The sequence below is a fragment of the Notamacropus eugenii genome, chromosome 5, assembly GCF_028372415.1.
Source record: "Notamacropus eugenii isolate mMacEug1 chromosome 5, mMacEug1.pri_v2, whole genome shotgun sequence".
NCBI classification, from domain to species: domain Eukaryota; kingdom Metazoa; phylum Chordata; class Mammalia; order Diprotodontia; family Macropodidae; genus Notamacropus; species Notamacropus eugenii.
Genome location: NC_092876.1, coordinates 281,751,839 through 281,769,970, shown reverse-complemented (window position 1 = coordinate 281,769,970; position 18,132 = coordinate 281,751,839). Strand labels below are relative to the sequence as shown.

Sequence of the window (18,132 nt, the reverse complement as noted above, 5' to 3'; positions counted from 1 at the left end):
AAGGGAATAGTAACATTAGCTGGAAATCTAGACTTTGAGTAGTCTGGAGTTGCCTGCATAGCAATGACTGGATTAAAATAGAATGAGAAATTAACCCAGCACAGATGTAATAATAGTTGCTTATATTTTTAAAGTTGTCTTAAAAGAATTAGTTGATAATTTTTGCTGTTTTGGTTGACCATGCTTCTCAAAAACATATTTATATAATGCTTATTTCCCAAGTACTTGAGAAACAGGAGAGTCATGCAGGTCCAAAGAAGGAGCATTAGTATTTTTCTGTCCTGTGCTTTGCCTCTTCTGATAACGCCTGGGTATATTTTGTATGGACTCCACCTATAAAGGGTGAGCTTGACTCTGTCCTTTACCCTAGTCCCTCGTTCTTACCTAACAAATGTTTATGTGATCATTTCCTTTCTCCTAATTGCAAAGGCCTTCAATGAGCCAGTTTCTGATCACTTTATTGGCTGGTCTTCCTTGATAAGGGCTACTTTTGGGTTAAGTATATTGTAATTAATTTCACATTATTCAAATATATTCAAAGTCTACAGCATCTCTGATATCTCTCCGCCTGTCCCCTGTCTCTCCCTTTCTTAGCTTCTCTATTATTCTAAGGATTCACTTGGGTATAACAAGTGCCTGTAATAAACTTTTTCCAGTGGATAGCCCAATTCCCTTTCACTGACTGGTAGACCTTCTGTTGGCTTATTCACTCTGGGGAGCCAAATTAATATAAACAAAACTTTGGGTACTGTGACAGCACCCTAAACACTGCTTGACAATTGTTTGCTTCACACATAGAGTAGTTAACCACAAAATGAAATGCTTTTTGATATGTCATTACATCTTGAAGCAACTTCATGCTGTAGTTTCAAGAGAAAAGGATCAAATCACATCATCTTTAGCATTTAGTAAAGTCTCCATTCATCTTGACCTATAACTTGTCTGTTTCTCTGTCTCTGTCTCTGTCTCTTTCCTTTGAGATGGAACATGGATTCATCACTACTTTAGCAATCCAGTCTAATCCCTACTCTTACCTGTGATCCTCCATTTATTGATTACCTTATAATGGTTTTCTCCCCCCACCCCCAGTTCTCTTTAACAAACATTTCTGTGTTCAAAGCATTGATTCAACAATTAGATAAGACACAGTTCCTGCCCCAATAGAGTTTGACTCAATCATTCCTAATGCAAAATGGGGATAATGGAAAAGTCTGCTTTGTAAAGGTTTGATGTTGATTCACTCATTCGTATTTCTTGCATCTATGTCTTTTTGGCTTTCAGCACTCAGCATTTTATGAGCACTTATAAAAGTTTGTACCTTCTGCAGTGGCACAGGGTTTCTAATCACAAGCATACAAATAAATGTATTTCCTTGGTTCAAAAGAGTATTATCTCAATTCATTGCTCTCATTTTATAGTAACATTAATTAGTCTTGTTCTGTTTTGTAGCTGGTTGGTCCTTACTTCTTCCAAAACTTAAATTTTTTTTTAAAGCTTTTGGCTTCCACAAGGAGAGACTATGAGAAGATCCAGGAGGAGCTGACTCGTCTCCAGATTGAGAATGAGGCTGCCAAGGATGAGGTGAAAGAGGTTCTTCAGGCCCTGGAGGAGCTGGCTGTCAATTATGACCAGAAGTCACAGGAAGTGGAGGACAAGACCCGAGCCAATGAACAGCTGACTGATGAGCTAGCCCAGAAAACGGTTGGGACATTTTCTATTGAGGTGGGGTAGGGGGAGGTTCTCAGCTTACTTGTTCACTTTGGTGGTTCTTCTGCATTTGTAGTAAAATATATTAAAAGTTTTGGGGATTGATAAGAGTCTCAGTTGACAAAAAGCCTGGAATGTATTTTTTTTCTGAGAATTTCACACAAGCCTTCCTGATAGACATTTAAGACATGACTCCCAAAGTTAGTTAGATGTTCCTCAGCTTGCTGATTTATTTCCCTGCAATATCTATTCTGGAGCCCTGTATCTTCATTAACTCCCTGGAGCACTGGGAGATCATCCTCCATTTTGGACAATTAGATGTCTCAGTGGATAGACCACCAGACTGGAAGTTAGAAACACTCATCTTCCTGAGTTCAAATCTGGCCTCAGATGCTTAGTAGCTATGTGACCCTGAGCAACTCACTTAACCCTGTTTGCCTCAGTTTCTCATCTGTAAAATCATCTGGACAAGAAAATGACAAGCCACTCCAGTATCTTTTCCAAGAAAACCCCAAATAGGATAACAAAGAGATGAACACAACTGAAAAACAACTAAAAAACAAACAACATCCTCCATTTTATTCTGTAGTAGTGTCAGAATGGGTTATGTCTTAACTAATTGTATGTAGTAGTGCAATTGGAGACATGAGTGTGGTGGAGCATTGGAGTATTTGATTCATTTTCTTAGCTCCTCTCAATGAGGACAGTAGCTTGTAGATGTGACTTTTGCCTACACTTAAAGTGTAGTTGTCTCTTACTGAAATCTGATAGACACAAATCTTTAAATTCTAATGACAGAGTTGAGGAGTTGTAGTTATTTCTCATCTTCCAAGGTCTTTTTACTTCCTCCAACCTACTGCTCCCTACATCTTGTCTTAACCTTTGTTTTATTATTTTTGCCACAGTGATATATATATGAATTTATTACCATAAGATATAATTATTTGCTTTAATGTCTGGGTTTGAGCACATGGCCTTGTTACCCCAATGTTCTGTCCTTGGCCTTCTCTCTACCCTCTCTTTCTTGGTGAGCTTTTAAGTTACTTTTTTTCTCTACCATTGGAGTTCAAGCATCCTGTGAGTAGATTGTTCTATGTATTGTATTTACACATTTAAACACCTTTAATGTGATGGCTGGTACGCAATCAAGGCTTAATAAATGCTTGTAGATTGATGGAGGAGTTGAATTACTATTCAGCAGACTCGCAGATCTAATTACTATTCAACAGATTCACGGATCTAAATATCCATCTCCAGCCTCTTGTCCAGGCTCTGTCCTCACATCATCAACTACCTACTACTAGATATCTCATCCCCAGTGGAGCTCATCTCTTCCCCTTCAAGCCCACCTTTCCACCCAATGTGCTCCTCTCTACCAAGGATACCTCCTCTCCTCCTCCCACCCCCATCCACCCTTAACCTTTATTTTGATTATTCTAGGATTCTGTTCAGTATGATTTGGCTTGTTGTTTACTTGTTGTTGTAACTGGCCCCTCCAACTTACCTTCCCACCCCCAGCCCTTTATTATGTATTGGAAAAGGTGGGGTCAGTTTCATATCATGGAATTTGTGATGAGGTCTGTCCACCCTAGGCTCCAGTAAAGCATTCTATCTAACTGTCTGAGAAGTAACTTGCTGCTTTTTGCCCTTTACCATTTGGCAAATGTGTGTTGCAGGGGAGAGAAAGAAACAAGGTTCAGCAGTGGACTGCTTCCCTGGGAACCTCTGCATAATGGCTTGGCATCATGAGAATTTGTCCAGTCTGCTTTATGGAAGACATCCAAACTTGATTGGCAAAGGGTGTTAACAGATGGTGCTGTGAAACTTAATCTACTCACCATAGGGGATGCAAGCAATGTCATTGACTTCATAAACTCAGCTGGGCTGGCAGAGACTTTTCTAATAATTTCTCAAGATAGGGTAGATAAATTTTGGAATAATTTTTTGTATTTTCAACCTGGACTTTTAAAATAGAAAATCAAAGAAGCATTGGCAACACTGAAAGACATTCAGCCATCCCTTTTGTAAGGAGACTTGTGTTTAGTACTCCATTAGAATTTTAGCTAGTAAGAAACTAATTGATAACTAATAATTGTCTTTTGCCTCTTTTTATATTCCCAGTGCTGAGAACAGTAGCTGACATATAATAAATATTTAATAAATGTTTATTGATTGACTGGTTCCCAGAATTGAAAATCAATTTCCACCTTCTTCTCCTAACATATTCCCAACTTCACAGGATTAACTTTCATAGAGTATAAGCTCCTTGAGGGCAGGGACTGTTTCATTTTTGTTTTTGTGTCCCCAGCATTGAGAATGATTTTTTTTCTACTTACTATCAATGAATGATTTTCCGTAGTACCATTTTGTCGTTCCTTATCATTCATCTGCTAAGTGCTACTAGCTAGTTCTTAAGTAATTTTCATAGTCTAATCAGTAAAATGTGTTATATTGTAAGAGATATATTTGGAAGAATTATGTAAATTGATTTGTATTAGCTTACGTGTCTTTGGTGCTGGAGGGACTGCTTTCTTTGTAGGTTCAGTTAATTAAAGAAAAATACTGAGCAGCCAAAGATAGTTATTTTGTTGATGCATGGAGTTAGTCAATCAACAAGAAATTTAAAGTACCTACTATGTACCAGGCACAGAGCTAGCTTCTATACAAATGTAAAAATTGAAAAAACATGTGCCCTCAAGAAGCTTGTGTTACTATATGTGCTAAAGCACTAGTTCTTTCTCACGATATTTCAGGAATAGATAAGAAACTGGTTTGTTTAGTGCTTTGACAACAAAATGGAGCTTTTTAACACATAAAGAATCTTTTCCTTCTTTGATTTTGTGTTATGTGGCAAAGATGATCTACATTCAATTTAGTTTTTCTACAAATAGGAAAAAAATTAGCCAACTATTTGTAATTTAATTTTTCCCTTATTAGTATTTCTGTGGGTGTATCTCTTGAACAAAAAGTTTTTAAAAACTTAATAGCTATATTGTTAAGAGACTTATTAGATCTATAAGACTTCCATCTCCCAAGTAAGGGAAGAATCTGAGAGTCTACCTAGAAAATAGACAGAACTTTGTCAGAAGACAAAGGTTAGGGATATGATTGGATTCTTAGAAAGTACAATGTTGGTTGAAATAGAAATACGTATTTTACATTTTTAGCAATTGGAATGTTCAGAATTTTAAAGGATCTGAATTGAGCCCCTTTCCTTCTCTTTCTCCTTTTCTACCTCCACTTCCTTTTCTCTTCTATTTTCTCCCTTTTCTTCTCTATTTTCTCTCTCTTCTCTTCTCTCCTTTCACTCCCCCCCCCTCCATAGTATCCCCTGTTATATTGGACAGAGCACGTTGAGAAATGCCCAGAATTTTATTTTGGAATCTATAACTGATGCCAATATTAGACTTTTAAAAAATCCAATTTTTCCGATTTTTTTTATAACCACCACTAATAATAAAAGAACTTTTTTCTGGAGAGTGCTTTATAATCTTCCTCAAAGTGATATATTTTATACGTAGGACCAAAAAGTGGTCTTTTTTTTTTAACAACATTGATGAATTCTTTCCAGACTACCTTGACTGCAACACAAAGAGAACTGAATCAGTTGCAGGAGCTGAGTAACCATCAGAAAAAACGAGCCACGGAGATCCTGAATTTACTGCTGAAGGACCTGGGGGAGATTGGTGGAATCATTGGCACCAATGATGTGAAGACGGTGAGCCATTTCAGCCTTTATTCTGGTGATCATTCTTATAATGGCAACGTGGTATATGGGGGAAAAGACAATTCAGTTTGTAGTCAGATATATTGGATTCAAATCGCAGCTCTGTCTGTGTGATCTTGAACAGTCATTTTGCTGCTTTGGTTTCGTTTGTCTTGGTGAAATGAGCTAGTGGGACTACACAGTGGGAAAATATACTAGATTTGGAGCTAGAGGAGCTGGCTTTGAATCTCACTTAGTGTCTATATGACACTGGGAAAATCTTCTACTTTTTGGATCTGTGAAATGAGAGTTTGGATTAAGTGGCCTCTAAGATCCCTGTTAGGCTAAACAGTCAATAGATAAACACTTATGAAATGGCTACCATATATGTATACACACACACACACACACACACACACACACACACACACACACACACACACACACACACACACACACACACCCGAGCTGGTCTGGGTGCTGGGGATACAAAGACAAAAATAAAATAATTTCTTATATTCTATGGGAGTTAATCCCGTGAAGTTAGGAATATGTTGGGAAAAGAAGGTGGAATTTGACTTTCAATCCTGGGAACCAGTCAGTCAATGAACATTTATTACATGTTTACTGTATGGCAGGTACTGTTTTCAGCACTGGGAATATAAAAAGAGGCAAAAAACAATCTCTATTCTCCAAAAGCTTACAGTCTAGTGGATTGTGGCCATATAAAAATTGTGATTGGATTAAAGTAAATGTCCCCATTCTCTGAAGACATTTGTCAACGTTTAGGGAGAATTTTTCCCAACAGTGAGTTGGGAAAAAAACAAAACTAGATAGAAATGAAAGTTATAGTTATTTACATACGGGATTTGTTTTCCTTTGAAAATATGGTGGGGTGAGATTTTTCTCACTACTCTGTTGTATATCTTTATTATTTTTTTGTTATTCAGTACTTTGCATATTTTTACAAATATAAAACTTAAAAAGGGATTGTAAAGTAAAAGGTATCATTTAATTCTGTATCTAAACCCTGTCAACCTTGATTTTTCCCTTTTTTAGAGTGGGAAGATAGGAAAGAAGCTTGTTTTTAGCTCCTTGTGTTGTGAATAATGCACATGTAGGGAAATGTCCAAAAGACCAATTATGGAGAATGGGAGAAGGTTGGTTGTTGTCCTTCATTCTCAAAAAGGACCAAAATGGCATCACTGTGTTAGAGTCAAGTTATAGTGTCTGACTGTGACTGATCAGACCAATATGAGCTTGGAACACTCTACCACAGGTCAGGCACAAATAGTTCATGTGAAGATCTGGGGTGGATTCTCTAAATTTGTGCATCTCCTGTTTCTTTTGAGCTACTGGGGAGAGTGGGGAGAAGAGAGACAGAAAGGGGTAGGGAAGAGGGAGAAGAAGAAGAGACTATAAGCTAAGAAATAGTTTTTAAAAGGACCTTCATATAAGGCATGCATTTGCCAATGTAAACTGTCTGAGGTAAGGATGAGTTTACATCCAGAAAACGAGTATAGCTAACGAGCCTATGTGAAGATTCATCAGTACCATCTGACTTTAAATTCACCAATACCATCTGATTTCAGCAACATTATGTTGCAAAATTCTGAGCTAACTTAACAGTTCAAATAATTTTTAATTATATAAATGGAGAATAGTCATAGAATGAAAAGTGAAAATGCAGAAATACCAACCTTCTCTCCTGTAAACTGTTTCAAGAACTGGTGAATAACAGATTTGAGTTATCTCCTCGTGACAGGTCTAGTATCCAGTAGGCATGATAAGAAGTGGCAAAATGTCATAAATTTAGGCAACCACTGGTTAAAGAAGAAACAGGGAGTTATACAAATAATCAGCCTTTGAAGAATTAAAGGCTTAGAATTAATTATACTGACTCTAGTTACATGGGAAAAACTTATCTACCTCTTGAATTCCAGACTTACAGGAAAGCATCAGAGCTTAAATTTTAAGGAAGGAGATAAAGTTTTAAGACACAGAAGACATGCATGAGATTTTTGTCTGCATAAATTCCAAATAACTGCTTGAAAAGTGAAAATTCACTGTTATGTGAAGTTGACTAATCTTTAAATCCAACTTCTTTCCTTCTCCTTCCTCTTCTGTTTCTTTCCCCTCCCTCTCTCTCCCATCTTTCTCTCTCATCTTTCTATTAAATCTACTTATCTATTAATCTATATCAATGTTTATTTTTACTAAATTGTTTTCATGTTGCTCATCTGTTTTATACGTAGACAGTTTATGAGAAAGTGGTCATATAAGTTGGGAGGGAAAGACCTTGGACTTGTAGTCAAAAACAGGATGAGTCTGAGTCCTGGCTCTGCCATTTAATTGTGTCCTGGCAGAACCTTGATATTCTTAATCTGTTAAATGGGAATAATAATACTTGTGCTAGCTACAGTATAAGGCCCTTTTGAGGTTCAAATGATATTATGTATGTAAAATACTGTATAAATTTGATCTGTTATTAAAAAAATAATGTCTGGGGGCCTCTCTCAATGATGCACATTTTGAATAGTATAGAAAAAGTCCATCTGAGTATCTTTAAAGCTGAGTTTTCTAGGAGAGGAGATGTTGAACTAGGTAACTTCCTTTCAACTCTGATATTCTCTTATGGCCTAAGTATTTATAAGCAGACGTTTAATAAATGCTTGTGAATGATTTTGTAACTTCATTCAATATTCAGGTGCCATGGAATTAAATCCATTTCATCCAAGTTTTGTTATTAAAGTTTGACTTAATTTTTGGAAGAACTTTTTGGTCTTAGACAAACAAAATCCTAACATTTTGCTGATTACCAAGACCCTTTTAAATTAAAGGCAGAGTTGATTTATGTACTGTTGGCTCCTTCTGCTGTCAATGAAAAAAGGGCAATATGTTAAGCTGCAAAATAGAGCTGATGTAAAATGCAAATGAAATCAAGGAGTGCCTGGGTGTTGGAGCATTAAAACACCGCCTTAGGGAATTTGAAGCATGATTGAAATAATTTTAAAACACTCAACTGGATGCTGCTAAGATGTTGCTCTTTCCCTCCCCTCTTCCCCACATCCAATTAGTTGTCAAATCCTGTTGATTTTACCCTTCAGTATTCCCTTGTGTCTATCCCCTGCTTTTCATCTTTGTTTCTACTTCCCTACTTCAGGGCCATCATGGCTTCTTTCTTGGACGACTACTCTAATAGCTTTGAAATTAATGTTCCTAAAATAATCTGTCCATCCCTATAGCACTGCCACGTCATTCTTCCTGATGCATTGATCTGATCATGTCACCCCTCTCTTAAAAAACCCTTATTGACCCTCCATTGCTCTTCTGATAAAGTCCAGGCTCCATATCCTGACAATCAAAGCCCTTCTCAATATAGCTCCATCTAGTTTTTCTGCCTTTTTCCTATTTACCTTTGTCTTGTACTCTTAAGTTTCCTACCAAACTGATCCCTGAAAACACTCCTATGTCTTCCTTTCTTTATACCTTTCTTTATATTGTCTTTGTTGTGCCTAGGATATTCCCCTCCTTTCATCCCAGCTTTCTTTCTGCTTGTTGATGTCCTGCCTATTTTTAGGACCCAATTCAGATATCATCTTCTCCTTTAAGTTTTTCTTAATCTTTTCCTGCCACCAACCAGATATGGTCTATCCTTTCCTCTGAGCCTACATAGCACTTTGTTTGTATGTTTCTCATTGCACTTATCATATCTTACCTAATACTATAATTTTGTGTATATTTGTCTTTTCCCTTTAAGATATTATAAACTCTTTGAGGTCAGAAACTATGACTTCTGTTTGAATCATCCTCTGCATACGAACACAGTATAGGTATATACAGTATGTACTATAATGTGGTACATGCCAGGAGGATTCATTCAGTAGGATTCAAAGTAGATTTTAGAATTTCCAGCCCTAGTTAATTTCATTGACACATCTTAATCATTTTAAACTTTAATGACTGTGTCTTGACCTAGAATTATGATTCTTTCTTTAAAGGAGAAGTAGTATTCCTATGGAAAGAAAGTTTAGCATTTCTTCAAATTCATTGGCTGGATGTATGCTTTTCTTATTTGATTAGGGGGATTTGATTGGGGCAGGTAGGGGATGCAGTGGATAAAATACCAGACCTGGAGTTAGGAAGACTAGTGTTCCTGAGTTCAAATCTGGTTTTAGACACTTACTAGGTATGTGACACAAGTCATATAATCTTGTTTGTCTCAGTTCCTTATCCGTAAAATGAGCTGGATAAATGAATGGTAAACATCTCTAAAAAACTCAAATGGGGTCGTGAAGAGCTGGACATGACTGAAAAATGACTGAACTGAATTGATGTGGCTGTAGGAGTACGGTATGTAGTTTCCTTTTTATCCAGAAGATAATGGATGGGGGACTTTTCTCTGTGATTTATATTTCTGATATGCTATTCAATGCTACACCTTCTGGTGGCAGGTATATAGCCATGAGGAGCAGTCTGCTACCAAACTAAAACAAAAATTATGTGAGTTGGTCTCCATTAGTCCAAAGAGGAGACTGACTTAATCTTTATTAAAAAAAAGACTAATTTTCCCCGGAATCAGGGGTATCCACCTTGAAATTTGTTTTGTCACCTACCAAAACAAAAAGGGAAGTATTTCTAAGAACAAATCAAAAGAGTATTTAAGGGAGAGGCAAAATAAATGAAACTTATTTTGATCTTCTTGTTGTTGTTAATGTACCTTGATTTCTTTTAGGCTCAGAAATATGAAATGTCCTGTGGCATGACTTTATTCTGAATTAGGAAAAGCAATAACTCATCTACTTGTACCTTTGGGTCCCTTACAACTCTATGTCTTTGGAAGGTGGCATGGGGAAAAGTTGTTAGGGGCAGGATGCTTTTAGGGTGTCAGAGAGATGAAGTCGGGTTGAAAGAGGCCATTCCTCCTAATCCTTTCCCCATTTGCCAGTAGAATATAGTCAGAATGTATTCTCTAGCTTTGTCTCTGTGTCAGCCAGGTACCAGTAACCAGGAGATCTAGCCTTAATCGCACAATCTTCCAGTCCATTATCTAAGATAGGCAGTGTAGTGTAGAGGAAACAGAACTAGTCTTACCTAATTTAATGTCCGAAATGTGTCACTTATCATCTGTGTGGCTGTGGGCAAATTAAATGTTAGTAATAGCACTTTTGCTCCTTGCCTTGAAGGGGTGTGATGAGAAAAGAGCTTTATTGAAATGTTATATAAATGTGAACTATTCTTACTAGCTGTTGTTACATTCAAAAGGACATAGGAGGAAGGACACTGGGAGGAATGCTTTATATTTAATCAGAAACATAGCTAGCTTAGGGAAGGTGTGCCATTACACTGGGAATCAGAGAGAGTTATGCTCCGTAGCTTTTACCTTTGAAAATGGAATTCTGTATGGTGCTAAGCACGTAGAAGGCATGTAGCTTAGTATTTGCTAAATTCTGAAAGCTGGGCTTTAGGTCCTTCTTGATGATTAATCTATATTTGTTGCTAATTCTTCAGAGTTCATCTGACTCCATATCTTCATTCCCCAATGATCATTTAAAAACACGCCAATACAGAACGAGTTACGATAGTAGCCATGATGTAAATGGACACATTTATCTTTAAGTGACATACCTTATTCACAACTATTAGGTACTCTGAAGTATTACAAAACCAGGTTCTAGCCCAATAACCAATCTTAACCTGTCATCACATACCAGTATAACCATTATCATAAAAACCTATTTGCTGAAATGCTGTGATACCCTCTGGTGGCGAAACAAAATTATACACATTTAACTAATATTTGTACAGTGAGTTGTATAATCTGCTTATACAGTTGCTCATGGCCAAGTTTACATGGAGGATTATGAACTTTTATTTTGTGTGCCTTGCTTTAGCTTCTCTCCTGCCCCATAGGGATCTAAGTCATAGAGCTGAAACGTGATTAAATTGATTGAAAGATGCATGAGAATGTTTGGTTTAATGTTAAATACTAGAGCTTGACTGAAGGATGACTGAAGAAGACTGTGGATCTATAAAATGCAAAGGGTTCCTAACTCTTTAGGAAAACAGTTCAACCTAGGAGTGAGGGGGGTATGTAGTACATTACACTGGTAATCAAGAAAAATAACAAAACAGCAAACCTCAGATACTAGGATAATCAGGGAATTGGTGTTTTTATCCATTTGGATTTTCTTCTTAACTGCGGGTAAAGAAGAAAATCCTTTTTTGTGTGACTTCCTAGCTTTAGAAATTTTTTCAACATATATTCTTCCATTAGAGAGTACTCTTCTTTTAGGAAAAAGAGGAATTGTTAAAAAAGAAACTATTTTAGTAAAAAAAAAAAAGTTGTCTGCTTATGTAGTACTTCTAGGCCAAATTTACACGGACTATTGTAGACTTTTAAGATTAATACTGCCTTAGTTCGCATAGCACAGTCAACTCAATTCATTCTTTCTTTGATGACTCAGGATTTTGTTATGCTTTGAGATCATAGGAGCCTACACGTAGAACTGGAGGGGAAATTTGTTTCAAACCTCTCTTTTAACAAATGAGGTAACTGAGGATCTTAGAGGGGAATAAACTTGCCCAGGGTAGTAACAGGCAGAGCCAAGATTCTAACCCAGGTTCTTGGATGCGAAGTCCAACATTCTTTTATTATGCTACTTTGTGAATGTCAATTATGATGGTAGTCTGTAGATAGAGAAGGATGAATTTAACATGTACTGATCATAATGCATCCCTAGAAGTTCTGTGTGTATTTTTTTTTTTTTACTACAATGGTTTCTTTGTGTTCTCTTTTCCTTAAGAGAATAGTACAACGAAAGGTCTAGTTAATTAAGAGTGTTAATTAATAGAAGCACAGTGAATAGAGATTTGAATCCGAAGGCAGGAAGTTTTTGGTTCAAATCTGCCCTCAGACATTTTCTACCTGTGTGACCTCTTGGGCAAGTCATTCAATCTGCCTCAGTTTGTAATCGAATCTGTAAAATGGGGATCAAAATAGCACCTACTCCCAAATTGTTGTGAAGATCATGGAACAAAATTTGTAAAGCACTTAGCACAGTGCCTGACAGATAGTTGGTACTTAATAAATGCTTGTTCCTTTTTCTATCCTTTGTGATTCTGTGATGCTTGTTATGTAGAAGGTTTCTGAAAACTTGGATCTAACTGGATGATCTCTGAAGGTCTTTTTTATTTAGGTGATTTTACTATTGTCGGTATGTAATAGACTTCCATCTTTTTAGATGAACACAAGATTTTCCCCTTAACTTCCCTTGCAGTGAAGCCGTGACAAAATCATAAACCATTTTCTTATGGCAGCTGAAGCAAAATTATACTTGACATTTTTAACTGTAGATTTTTAGTTACTAAGAGGTTAGTTTGGTTTCTCCTGGAAAACACATAGGAGGATCAGTGTGATTCAATGTAGTTTGTTTAGAAGGCCCAGATTCAAGCACTTGGTATTTGACCATTAATAAGTCAGTTACCAACCTCTCAAAGCCTCAATTTCTTCATCTGTCAAATTAGGACAATGGTATCTCTGCCACCTAACTTACTGGATTATTGTGAAGAGTGTACTCTGTAAATGATAAGGTTCTTTGTAAATGAGTGTTATTATTGTTTTTAGCCTATATAGCTTTGGGAAGATGGCCAATGAATGTGGGTAAGAGTTGCTGAGTAATGTCAAGGAAGGCCAACACCTAAAGGGGCTCCTCTTTCAAAGTAGACTTGGTCCAGTGATTTTAGAACTTTCTGATTTCTTTTACCACCTCCCATATTCTCTCTGTGCCTAATAACTCTGTGCAGTAGCTATGGATGCTTTGTATCCTAGAATGTGGGGTTACAGGTGACTACATGAGCCTTTGGTACTTGGCTTATAAAGATCATTTCCTAATTCCAAAGTTCTTTTTTCCCCTTGACCTAATGCTCCAATGTCCCCTTGATCACCTCCAGTGGAGTATTTGACTTCTATGTAGATTGTCAATTTGGAGAATGTCTCTATCAAAATTCTTCCTTAAAATTTAGAATAATGGAAACTTTTCAACACTGCTTTTAATATCCAAGGGGCTCTAGAGAGGAAGGATCAATCTGGAGTTTTGACTTCTACCTTGGGTCAAAACTAAATAGTGGTGTCCTCTTGTGTGCTCAGTTAGCAGATGTGAATGGAGTGATTGAGGAGGAGTTTACCATGGCACGACTGTACATCAGTAAGATGAAGTCTGAGGTGAAGTCTCTGGTGAACCGGAGTAAACAGCTGGAAAGTGCACAGATTGATTCCAACCGGAAGATGAATGCCAGCGAGCGGGAGCTTGCTGCCTGTCAACTGCTCATCTCACAGGTATGTCATTTGTTCCTCCTCATCTGCTCTCCTTGCCCTCTTGAAATAGCTTCGTCCTTCATTGGGCTGCTTAGGGTGGTCAGGTATCGTTAACGTAGTTGTTCACTTTCTTTTACATGAGAATCATCTAGAGTAGCTCTGACCAGTAGAAATTTCCTGTGAGAAGTAATAGAGTTAATTAGCACAAGTTTAAACTTACAGTGAATTGTTTTGGGGTTTTTTTTTTTTGTCACTTGAGCTTCCTGAAGCATCTAGGTTTCCTTGGTCAGAGAGTGGTACTTATTTTTTGATAAATGGAGAAATGCCATATAATCTGGAATTTTGAAATGATTTATGTGTTAGAAGAAAATCTGCTATTGCAAGATTCTTTTTGAAATCATCTTTTTGGTGGATAGTCACTCTTTATCCTACGTGTTTAGTTTATTACAGGAAAATCAGAATTGCTCTTTGTAGGGTAGTTACCTAGCATCCATGCTAACTTCCCTGCCATCAAGTAATGCTATCACTTTTTCCATTATAGAAAAAAAATGTGAAAACATCACTCAGTGTTACTATTGATATTTAAGCTTGACATTTTGGTTTGTTTTCTTATGAGTAGTTCAATGTATGTTTCTAAATAATTCATGCCATGCAAGTATAATGATGAAATTAGTTGGATGTAAAAATAAATCCATTCTGTAGATAATACTTTGGAACAGAGGGGAAAGCCATGTTCAGAAGCATATTTTCATACCCTAATCCCAAATATTAAAGAATATTTGGTGTTAGACACATCTTGAGTATTATGCTGCCTACCTATTTTACTAGCCTACTTATCTCCAGTAAGGAGCATTGTAACTTGTGGTATAACAGAATTAGTATTTGGATACCAGGGTTCCTTTTCCCATAGCAGTACTTTACAGTTATCACAAAGAGGAAGGCTAGTGTTTGTGGGATCCCACAAGGAGAGGAGCCCTACTGTATCTGTTCCTATTCTGTGGCAGAGGGACCTTCTTTGTGGGGTCGTCTTCTGAGCAGAAGCTGAGGGTTCAGGAAACAGAGTCTCCCAGACATCTGGAAGGACTTGGAGAGACAGATTAAGTACATCATTCAAACACTGTGCTTTAAAAGAGAAAGTTAAGAATTTGATTGAATTTTTTTAAGTAGTTCTGAAAGCAATGACTCTTTATTCATTCAATATTCTTTGTTAAGCATGAAGCAAAAATCAAGTCTCTGACAGATTACATGCAAAACATGGAGCAAAAGAGGAGACAGTTGGAAGAGTCCCAGGACTCACTCAGTGAAGAGCTGGCTAAGCTTCGTGCCCAAGGTAAATGTTTTGTCATTTTTCCTTGTTACACTCTTGGGTCAAATACACACACATGCATGTGCACATGCATGCGTGCACACATGCACACACACGCGCACACACGTACACACACACACACACAGTCTTCCTAAATGAGCTATATTCTAAGGTGTCAGGGCAGCTAGGTGGTGCTAGAGCAGGAGTCAGGAGGACCTGAGTTCAAATCTCACCTCAGACACTTGACACTCACTAGCTGTGTGACCTTGGGCAAGTCACTTAACCCCCATTGGCTCATCCTGGGCCATCTCCAGTCATCCTGATGAATATCTGGTCACTGGATTCAGATGGCTCTGGAGGAGAAGTGAGGCTGGTGACCTGCACAGCCCTCCCTCACTCAAAACAAAGTCAAATGCAAGTCATGTCATCATTTCTCTGACGCCATGGTCTTCTTCGGCACCAAAGGATGAACACACACAGTAGCATTGATGGAGATGAAAACTTAGGTCTTCTGACTCCTTGTCCTTCCTCGAACACTAGGCTGAAGTTGTTTCCTAAAAAAGTGTGAGATAAATCAAATCAGATGCTTCCTTTCCTAGCTCCCACTGCCCAAGATAAGAAAGTCCCTTTCCCTTTAACATGGCAATATTCTACATCGTAACCACTTGGGCATTATTTTGAAGGTTATTTGATTTTTGCTGTTTCTACATAAGGAACTTGAGGCACAAGCAGATTATTTGTGGAAGGTAGAATTCCTTTCTATGAAAGGTCAGTTAGTTTTTTCTAGGCTCCCTCATTTCAGACATGTGTCTTAAAGAGTTAAGTCACCCTCAGGCGTTGCTTCATTCTAAGAGCTGACTTTATGTGGAATTGGACTAGGAAGTCTCGGTATAGTTGCTAACAGCTAGTGCTATGTTATTAATGTTTTTTTCCTTTATCCTACATTTCTACTTTTGAATATGAATTAAATGGAAAACAGAAAAAATGCATGAAGTCAGCTTCCAGGATAAAGAAAAGGAACACTTGACCCGGCTTCAAGATGCAGAGGAGATGAAGGTACGATAATGTCATAAAGTCATGAAGAATTGGGCTTGCTTTCCTTTCCTCTGCTTCATGGTCTTCTGTCAAAGCCAGAGATGTATATCAGACTGTGGGATGTAAAGGAGACAGACTGTTGTGATTTGAAAGTAGATCTTAGCTAGGAAAAAACTGACTAAATTTTGATGTTAAAAATATGAGTCAGATGGCCTTGGTGTGTGGTACATAATGGAACAGGTAATGATTATTCCCTTGACATAATTTCCCCTCCATCTTAGATGAAGGGGAAAGATGTAAGCAGAGTGTCCCCTCAAATCATTGCATCAGTCACTTTGTGGATGTCTTCTGAAGCATTACCAGTTACTCCATTTTGAGCTGATGCCTACAGCAGAACTGTTTTTTTTTCTCCTTCCTCAACATGATAAACCTGAGTTTTTGTCTAAACAGAGCACTTTCAACAGAGCAGAAAATGTAGTAACTAAGTTTCTTACTTCATTTAAAGACCATGGAAAGATGAAAAGTCTTGGCCTTTTTTTTTTTTTTTTAACCAAACTACACTTGAGTTCAAGAAATCCCAAGAAAAGTTTAATTGATCATAAGTGGCATATTGGGGTTTCTCCTTTATCCTATTTCATATGTCGTATTCATGGGAAATGCTCAATAAATGTTGTTGACAATGAACTAGAGAGCCAAATAGAGTTAAAGTCCCTAATCTGGAAAAAAAGATGAATAACTTGGTCTCCCCAGTTCCCTTTCACTTTGAAATGGTACAGAACTGGGCATGATGATGCACACCCATATCCCTTGCTGCTGGGGAGCCTGAAGCTGGTAGAACTCAAGTTCTGGGCTGTCATAGAGCCAAGGCCAATAGGGTTTACACACTATGTCTGGCAGTAGCATGGTGGGTCCTGGGCAGTTAAGCACTACCATTCAAGGGCACCTAAGAAGGGTGAGCCTGCCTAAGTTGGAAAACCAGAATAGGTGAAAACTTGTTTGATTAGTGTTGAGATCAGACTGGTGAGTGGCCCTTGCATTTCCAGTCTGGGGGAGGCAGAGAGTTGTTCAGTCTTGTCTGACTCTTCCTGACCCCATTTGGGATTTTCTTGGCAAAGATTCTGGAGTGGTGTGCCGTTTCCTTCTCTAGCTCATTTTACAGAGGAGAAAACTGAAGCAAATAAGGTCAAGTGTCCTGCCCAGAGCCATGTAGCTAGTAAGTGTTGGAGGCTGTATTTGAATCAGGAAGATGAGTCTTTCTGACTCCAGACCTGACAATTTATGCACTGTGCCACCGAGTTGCCTGAGACAGAGAAATTCATTCTCAAAAATTTTTGTAAAAGGAGAAATTTAGAAAAAAAAAATAGAGCAGAAATTTTGTTTTCTAAACCAGTCACTAAAAATATTATGGAACTGGATGAACATATAGCAGGTTTCTTATCATTTTGATAGATGTTTACTAGTTTATTATTTCCATGGTCAGGTGTGGTGAGGAGGGAACCTCTTAAACAGGGTCAATGGCAGTTAAAAATGTATCCATCTCTGCCTTTTCCTGAAAAAGAAGGACTCAAATCTAAGCTAAACATATGGCAGCCGGACAGATTTCCTTGGAAATGAGCAGAGCATTTCCTGTTTTTGGTTTGTTTGTTGTGGGTTTGCCATTTACCACAGCATGCTAGCTAACAAAATAGGTTTGTATGTATATATGTATGTTCGTATGTATGTATGTGCGTATATATATATATAATTTCTAGAGCATTCCATTTTTAAATTTTTTTCTTTGCAAACAACATTAAAATATTAAACTTTCTAAAATAAGTACTACTAAAATAGCTTACAAATGTGATAAACAAAGGATACCTACTGTGGTAACATTTTGGTTATTTCAGGACAAGAAGGTAAAAGGTAGGGGGGCAGTTAAGGAGAAGGGACAAAAAAGCAGATGAGAGGATCCTTGAAGAGCTTTTTGTAACACAAAGTCAAACCATGGGGCAATGGGAAGATAGCTTGCACAGCCATTGGTTAGAAAAAGTGGGAACTTGGGATTTAATGCTTCAGAAAGGT

The 18,132-nt window shown here is 37.6% G+C and overlaps 1 protein-coding gene across 3 annotated transcripts in view; it reads left to right on the top strand.

The window, feature by feature from the left end:
• The window catches only part of KIF5C (kinesin family member 5C), a 210,626-nt gene that overhangs the window by 153,286 nt on the left and 39,208 nt on the right, over positions 1-18,132 (top strand). For all 3 annotated transcript variants that reach the window (XM_072613152.1, XM_072613155.1, XM_072613153.1), the window contains 5 exons: positions 1,495-1,701; positions 5,279-5,425; positions 13,563-13,751; positions 14,943-15,060; positions 16,016-16,092. In XM_072613152.1, coding sequence (XP_072469253.1) covers positions 1,495-1,701; positions 5,279-5,425; positions 13,563-13,751; positions 14,943-15,060; positions 16,016-16,092 — 738 coding nt within the window. The remainder of the gene's footprint in view (positions 1-1,494; positions 1,702-5,278; positions 5,426-13,562; positions 13,752-14,942; positions 15,061-16,015; positions 16,093-18,132) is intronic.